The following is an 8,615-nucleotide window of genomic DNA, read 5'->3' as shown; positions in this document are numbered from 1 at the left end:
CCTAGGTTTTCGATGACGGAGTATGGAGCTTGAAGTTGATAGGCAAAAGAGTGAACTAGCAGTGGCCTATGGAAATATTCACAGGTTATTTCCATATAAAGGGGTAACCAGGGTGTTTGAATAGTAGTCAAATGAAGTTAGTACTAAAATAAGACAAGAATTACCAATATGTCTAGAAAAAGAATAGTACTTATCGTAAATAGGGCTAGTTAATCATCATCATCATCATCATCGTTTAACGTCCACTTTCCATGCTAGCATGGGTTGGACGATTTGACTGAGGACTGGTGAACCGGATGGCTACACCAGGCTCCAATCTGATTTGGCAGAGTTTCTACAGCTGGATGCCCTTCCTAACGCCAACCACTCAAAATCAAAACTGTAGGGTTCTTATAATGTACTTACTGAAATATTGTAGAGATCACCACTTGTTGTCTGCAATGGAGTTGACCAAAGTCTATCCATCTCGATAATTGGTCAATTATATTTGAACCAAGGGCAAAAGTTAAGACCGTTACAGGGGATATGTAAATAAAGAAGAAAACAAACCAGTAAATAAAAGGTGCAGGGGAGAAGACTGGCTTTGTGCTTTTGCCCTTTCGTGTACCTATGGGGCAGAATTTACTTAGGAATGTGTATACATTTACTTGTTTGTCCATTATTACCACCACTTGGAATTTTACTGGTTATCTAGGATGTAAGATTCAGCATTATTTTTTTGTAGGTAATTCCATTAGCATGCATCTCATGTACTAGTTGTCTCCCCTTAACGATAAAAAAATTACTGCAGTTTGATCGATAATATTTATCTATTTATTTTATTCTTATTTATGTTAGGTTGAGATTTAAATTTTATATATGTGTGTGTGTGTGTGTGTGTGTTTGCTAATGTCTGTTTTTCCTTCAGTTTTTGTTTACTTATACACATTAACAAATGAGCCAATGAGGTACTCTCTCTATGGTTGTTCAATTTGCTAGAAATAAAGCCTAATCTCCATCATACTATGCTCTTGTTAGTATTAAGGAAAGGGAGAATGCTTACTTCTCTCCATTACTACGATTAAAATTAATTTTTTTGATTTTGTTTGGCTCTATGAAACTAATTTTTTGTAAATGCTTCCGTCCATTGCTTGATACAGGAAATTGGAAAATCCTGACCAAAACAGAGAAATTCTAACTTAACAAAATTATAGAAAGAGAAAGAAAGGGTTCTGTTTACCAAAAGCCAAAAGATGTGTTTCCAGTTGAGGTGTAATTTTATAACTTGAAACAATTTCAGAATTTAAATTTCAGAGCATAAGACTTACCACATTATCTTGTGTATGGTTGCAGTTCAAATGGGTACAAAACCTAAAACAAATGTGTGTGCGTGTGTGTGGTTGGGTCTTTAATAGCCAGGGCTCAATTTAAGTTCAGTTGCAGAAAGGAATTCAAAATGGCAACACACACAATCATATATATACAAACATACTCATACATACATACATACACATACACAGATACATACGTATCAGCCATTCCCAAAAGCCAAGATTTTTCCAAAATTTTGATCGCCATTCTTTATATATTTGCACACAAACACACACATTCTATCAGCTTTTCGCTTTTATTCATTTTTTTTGTCTTTTAGTTGTCTGTCACTTTTCATCTCTTTGTTTTGGGGGTTTCACTTGCGCTACACCAGTTACACATGGTACCAGGAATTTTCAGTGGAAAAAGTGTTTTTCAAGTTTCTGAAAATTTGAAACAAAAAGACATGATTTTTTAAACTGACTGTTGCAGAGATGTGAAAATATGGCTACTACTCATTAATTTCAAATTAAACTTACCAAAGTTGAGGGTCTTCCAGTGCCCCCCAAGTCTCTTAACGCCCACCCCTAGTGCCTCTTTGCTCCAAAACACTCCCCCTTCTCCAAATGGCCCCCATTGAGAACCTTTGGTCTTGATGATCCTACAAATATCATGAGTGCTGCTCTTCTTCCTGTGACTAAACATTTTAAATAGCCTAAGCCATGAGAAACACAGCATTCTTTTAGCATGATTTGATCTTTCAACAGTCTTGAATTGCAGCACTTCTGGTTTTATGTGTAAGTTAATATAATATTGTTGTTTTGTCCTGTAATGAAAAACTGCTGTATAGCTCCGTTGTAGGATTTAGCAATTCATTTGCAAAACAAGCCTCATATAATGAACAAGAAGTAAACTGTGGTCAAAGATTGGCTTAACATATGTTTTCATTATCAAACTATAGTTTTGTACTACTATAACTTTGTATCATTGTTGTTTAGTACCACTGGATTTTGTATCGTTACTGTTTTCTATCATTGTATCTTGGTTTCTGTATAGATTTATACTATTACAGTTAATACAACACTGTACAATCATCACAGCTTTGTGCAAGCAGTACAGCTTTGTACCTTTTACTTCATTGCTTAATATCTCTAATTTTGTACTGCTGTCTTTGTGCCATTACAACTCAACATAACTTATAGTTTAGATGCTCTGAAGTATTTTCATATTGCTGTTGTGTTTAGCCTCAACATTGTTTCACTGTAGTTTGTACCATAGTAATCTGGTAGCAATACTACCTTCTCAGCTTTGTAGCATTGCCTATGTCTGTCTGTAGCTGTCTTTAAATATCATAACATTTGCCCCACTGTAATTTGTTGAAATGTAGCTTAGTAGCACTCTATTTGTCCCACACTGATTTTGTCCAATATTAGCAACTGTGTTCAACTATTTTTTGTGGTAATATATCTGCCCCTGTATTCCATACTCAGCTAAAATAAGCTAATCACATTTCTGTTGTGTTATTCTACATTACCGTTAAAATCCTAACATACTCTTTCATTTAAAATAATCTGCCACCTGTGTCTTTTCTTCTTTCAGTCACGGTTTTCTAAACCATTTGTACCAGGGCAAACTCTGCGAACAGAAATGTGGAAAGTTGATTCTGGTGTTCATTTCCAATGCTCGGTGAGTTTTTCCAGAAGGTTTAACTATACACAAAGAACTACAGTGATGTCAAGTTAAGTAGATGGACTATTAACTACAAAATCAGGTGATAAAACGAATTTACAATGCCCAGACCATACCCACTCATGAAAAAAATCTACAATGCATGAACCATCTATCTAAAGGGAGAGATGCTTCTCAAATATCTGATGTCTTGAAAATCATGACCTCTTTTTGATAAATGATGTCCATCTTCTGTCTTTGTCTTTTCTTCTGTCTGTTTTCAACCTGATATTTAATATTTTATTATTTGACTATTTCAGATTGTGGAAACTGGGAAAATGTGTATAACTGGTGGTTTTATAAATGTCCATTCTTTTCCTGACACAGGAGTAACTACTGAAAAACAACAGGTAAGTGATGTTATTTTCTCCCTTTATATTTGTTGTTGTTATATTGATTTGATTCCCAAAACATATTTTACATGATTGTTGCTGCTTGTATGTGTGTCTATGCATACACATGCATATATGTTATATTACTACCAGTTCAAATATTCTTGTGGCACATTTGGACTAATAAACAGGCCATTCACTGTGTTTTGTCATGGGGTGAATGGCTTGTTTACTAGTCCAAACATGCCACAAGCATATTTGAACTGGTAGTAATATGGTATTTATACATATCACTGTTTAACACTCTTACTTTGTAACCTGCATATATGTAATTGTGTTCATGTTTATGTGAGTACATATGTACATTATATATAAACATATGTATGCACTTATGACTTTAATTTTCAAATTCCTCACTTAGAGATAGAAAGTTAGTTCCTTGTCCAGAAACAAGGCTCTTCCATTAGAATTTCTAGAACATGAGCCAAGTTATCTTGTGTGTGTGTGTGTGTGTGTGTGTGTGTAGGCATATGCATTATCTCTTATTTTTAATTATTTGAATTCTTTAAGAAAAGAGCTGGTCTGTAGAAAAGTTTTGTGTATTTCTTCTGTTCCACTTAGAGTTTTTATTTGAAATGTTCTTTGCATAAAAACCCTTGCTTGTTAACCATAGCCAAGTTTGCTATTAATTATAGGTATACAAATATGAATTTATAATCTGTATAGAAAATCTGGAGTTTTCAAAGTAGTTGTTCATAAATATTCTCATTGATTTTGTAAGATATTTTCACGTTTGATTCATGAACATTACATCATATTCAGATGTTAAGTTTTACAATCCAGGAGCTTGTGATAACTACAAAATACTTAGTGAATAAGAGACTATGAAGCCCTTAAACCCACCATAATATTACCCAAAATGTTAATTGACCCATTTCTGTAGAAGATATTACACATGCTATCAGTAGCTGCTCAAAAACATTTGCGAGCTGGCGGAAGCATTAGCACGCCCGGCGAAATGCTCTGCGATATTTCGTCTGTCATTACATTCTGAGTTCAAATTCATGCTGAGGTCGACATTCACGCTTGCAGGGTAGTTGGCCACTATAACTGTATAATTTTTCATTCCTGTCCTAATCAACTACATCAGGCCTATTATATTTGCACTTAGCAGAAATTTTGTTAGGAATATATCTATAAAAGAAGTATTGTTTATATTTATAGTAAGGCTGCCTTTTCTATGGATGATATTGTAAATTGTTTTAGCAATTGGAAGGTAGTACTTTAATAATGATGTTTTTGAGCAGCTACTGATAGCATGTGTAATATATTCTACAGAAATGGGACAATTAACATTTTGGGTATTATCATGGTGAGTTTAAGGACTTTATAGTCTCTTACTTACTAAGTATTTTGTAGTTATCTCAAGCTCCTGGATTGTAAAAGCATAATGTCTGAATGTGATGTTAATGTTCATGAATCAAAGAGACTACAATTCATGTTAATGTTATTATCGTCCTCAAGTTTATGGGATGCATACCCATGCATAATCTTTTTGGTTATGTCTCTCTTCTAGGTCTTTGTTTAGGTACTGTAGTTCAGCAATTTCAGGGTCATATATGTCATAAGGAAGTGAAGAGTTCTTGAGGCGTTTATTCTGACCCATAGAACGTTATCTTTGCTTTTAAGCTCTCAAAAAATCACTCCAGGTTTCATATGTAAATTTGTGTTTCTCATAAGCTTTAATGCACTAAAATTTTTTTCTGAATATGCACTGTTAAAATTGGGTTGTGTTTAACCCTTTAGCATTCAAACCGGCCATATCAAGCCCAAATATTTTACCTGTTTTATGTTTAGACTGACCAGATCTGGCCTCTTACATCTATCCTACAATATCATTCTAAAAATATACAATTACATTATCAAAATCTCAGAGCTACAAGATAATGTATGATTAACGCAAAAAACTGTGAATAAATAAGCATTACACTTGATAGAATAATCTGAATGCTTAAATGCTTAAATTTCTGTTGTTATTTAGCAGATTCTGTCTGATACCATACAAAACTTGTAGGCTGTCTGGACAGATCTTAAAACTCTTCCTCCCTCTTTTCTTCTGAGTAATATCACTGTTTCTGTGGAAGCTTCTCTTTGGCAGATTTTAATATCTATGGAGTGAATTTTCTTAATAGATCATTCAAATATCTCAGATGTTGGTATCAGTACAATTTTTGCAAATGCTTTGTGGGACATTGTCTTGTATGAGGAAATTTCTAACTGCCAAGTCTGGCATGATGTTCTTTGGTGGCTCAATCTTTGTTTATTGAACCTTTGTATGATATATCTTTGTCAATACTTAGATGGTTTCTGCACTTGTTGTATAGAACAGAGGAGATAGAGACCATTGATGTAAAAGTTTTGGGTTTTTAGGAAACAAATCTCTATGTTTAACTTTCAATCTAAAATTATTGTGGTCTGCATTGGCAAAAAGTTCATGAGCTTAGATAAGTTTGTATGCTTTAGGAGAGAAGAGGCAACTCCTGTTTGAGACTGACTTTTGTTTGATAAAAAGAAATAATTTCTATCAGGCAAAAATGAGAAAAAAATTATCTTTTGCTTTCATAGATGAAGAGTCAATCTCAAAAGAGCAGATTCTTCTTGCTATGGCATATAAATACTTATGAACTTACATTTATATATAACTAAAGAAGGAAAATGCACACAATTTATATATTTTTAATATATTTTAAAGGATAGAATATTATGATAGTCTGACATTGAAATTAGTGAAAATATTGCAATTTTGTATTATCTTATGGAGTTTTTAGCCCATGTTGCTTGTATGAGAGTTTGTTTCTAAATGAACCAGCATGTAGAAAAATCTAATGGGAGGTAATTGGTGATTGTTATTATTTGAGACGGGAGAGGTAATTGCACATTTTTTGGTCGGTACACTGATCACTAGACAGAAGTGAATTGTGGGTAAAATTCAAAGAACAAAGGAACAAGCAAAGGGCAGGTAGGTCCATCCATCCATCCATACTTATATGTATACATGTATGTAAGTACGGATGGATGAACCTGCTTGCCCTCCGCTTGTTCCTTTGTTCTTTGAATTTTATGCTCAATTCATTTCTAACTGATGATCTCTAAATAACATTTGTGAAGTTTTTTCAGTTTAAATAGAATACTGTATTTTACTCTACCTTTGGTATTCGAGTACTATTTTCTCTATCTTGTTTTGTAATTGTGTCTGTATACACACACACATATGACATGGTCATACTTTTTATACTTTTTAATTAATTAATGTTTGCAATTGTAGTCTTTGTAAGCATGCTTATTTTGACACCCCAGATGGCATAACTCTGATATACACTCATACAAACTTACATGCTACTCTGTTTTAATTTGTTATTTTCTAAATCTTTTAATTGCTATACCTGTTGAAAGACAATTTCCTTGTTTGTTTAATCTCTGCCAGATTAATGTAACCAATTTGAAGAGTGACACTCTTTTCAAAGAGCTAGCAATCCATTTACAAAACAAACCTCAAATAATGACCAAGATCAATGCTGTTTTTCTTTGGAATATTACAAAAAATGGCAATGAACCTGTATCACAGTGGAGTAAGTTGTCTCTTTGTATTGTGTTGTAACAGATCAGATTCGTTTATGTTGTTATGACGTGGACAGCTGATTTCTGTCATGAAATGTTTGTTTATGTTAGTGTTGTGACTGTTTGCTGTGATGTGCTTGGTGTGTGTGTGTGTGTGTGTGTGTGTGTGTGTGTGTGTGTGTGTGTTGTGTCATGAATGTTGGTTGTGTGGTGATATGACTGAGTAATGTTATGATATGGATGGTTCGTGTGTTATAACAAAATTGGTTAGTATGTGTTGTAACGTGATTGGTTGGTTCCTTGAGCAAAATAATTAACTGAAATAGGGATCTTATGAGCCTCATTGGTTCGTGTATTCCCTATCTTAAAGGAAGAAGGAAGTTAACTGAGTAAAGTTTTGTTCTTACATTCAACAATCCTCAGGACTACATAGGAGCTCCTTCACTTATGTAACTCCTTATAGTGAAGAGAAAAAAACCTAGCATGATAAAGGCTGACTTGGGACTAAATAACAACAACAACTCTACTAAGCATGAATTTGTAATAAAACAGTGTAATACATCTACTAACACAGCTTCTGTTTACAACTATTGCCACCTATACTGTATTATCATCATTGTTGCAATACTGTTTCCAATACCATACAAATGCTCCTTACACTATATCAGTGATGCCACAAATATTATTATCAGTGCTTTCTCTAATACAATATCAATACTACTGAAAGTACTCTACTAAATTCACAATAATGCTATATGTGTTTTATTTGATCTCTTTCACATCTCAAAATCTAACTGATGTATACATTACCAACTTTGTGGATTATTCCACATTCCCACTGGGGCCAAAGTGGCTGGACAGTGCAACATAAGACAGTCTATGTCTTGTGTTTTCAGATATCGGATATGTTGGGCATATAAGTGATTTAAAATAAACTCCTCTAATGTTGGTTAGTTACTTTTCTGATGTGGCCTGACCTCAGCCTGTTTGCATTTAGTTAAAGTGCCTCAATAATTCCTGAAAGAAAAGTGGAAAACCAAGACTGATTCAGACCTGATATCCAGACGAGGAAGTCAATCCTATTCTCAGACACAGACTCATACCTCCAAGACTTATAAAACACTGAGAATACAGTATTTTGTCCGTCTTACAACTGCAAGCTCACAGAATTGTTAGCATGCCAAGTGAAATACTTATTGACATTTTGTCCATCTTTATATTGTGAGTTCAAATTTTACCGGGGTTGACTTTGCCTTTCATCCTTTTGAGATCAATAAAATAAGTATCAGTTGAACACTGGTGTTGATTTAATCAACTTAATCCCTCCCCACAAACTGCTGGCCTTGTGCCAAAATTTGAAATTGATATTATAACCAATACTATGAAGGTACTCAAATCATTGCCATCACACTTTATCATTTCAGCCTTAGACCTGACACCTGGTGGAGGAGGTATATACCATGGTGCCCCTAAAGACAAGAAAGCTCAGTGTACCCTACTAACAGATGATGATGTCATACTTCAGCTGTTTCGGCGAGAGATTAATCCACAAAAGGTGAGTACAGATTATATATATATATATATATATATATATATATATATATAGAAGACACTCACCCAAAGTACCACACAGTGTGACTGAACCTG

The 8,615-nt window shown here is 34.0% G+C and overlaps 2 protein-coding genes across 5 annotated transcripts in view; one reads left to right on the top strand and one right to left on the bottom strand.

Annotated features, from left to right (window-relative positions):
• The window catches only part of LOC106878180 (uncharacterized), a 174,402-nt gene that overhangs the window by 155,414 nt on the left and 10,373 nt on the right, over window positions 1–8,615 (bottom strand). The gene's annotated exons all lie outside the window — the stretch shown is intronic.
• The window catches only part of LOC106871734 (peroxisomal multifunctional enzyme type 2), a 68,499-nt gene that overhangs the window by 55,758 nt on the left and 4,126 nt on the right, over window positions 1–8,615 (top strand). The window contains exons 18-21 of the mRNA XM_014918754.2: window positions 2,890–2,976; window positions 3,279–3,368; window positions 6,835–6,979; window positions 8,393–8,523. Of these exons, the coding sequence (XP_014774240.1) occupies window positions 2,890–2,976; window positions 3,279–3,368; window positions 6,835–6,979; window positions 8,393–8,523 (453 nt within the window). The remainder of the gene's footprint in view (window positions 1–2,889; window positions 2,977–3,278; window positions 3,369–6,834; window positions 6,980–8,392; window positions 8,524–8,615) is intronic.

Source organism: Octopus bimaculoides, chromosome 19, assembly GCF_001194135.2.
Source record: "Octopus bimaculoides isolate UCB-OBI-ISO-001 chromosome 19, ASM119413v2, whole genome shotgun sequence".
NCBI classification, from domain to species: domain Eukaryota; kingdom Metazoa; phylum Mollusca; class Cephalopoda; order Octopoda; family Octopodidae; genus Octopus; species Octopus bimaculoides.
This window is presented reverse-complemented; position numbering and strand designations above follow the sequence as displayed.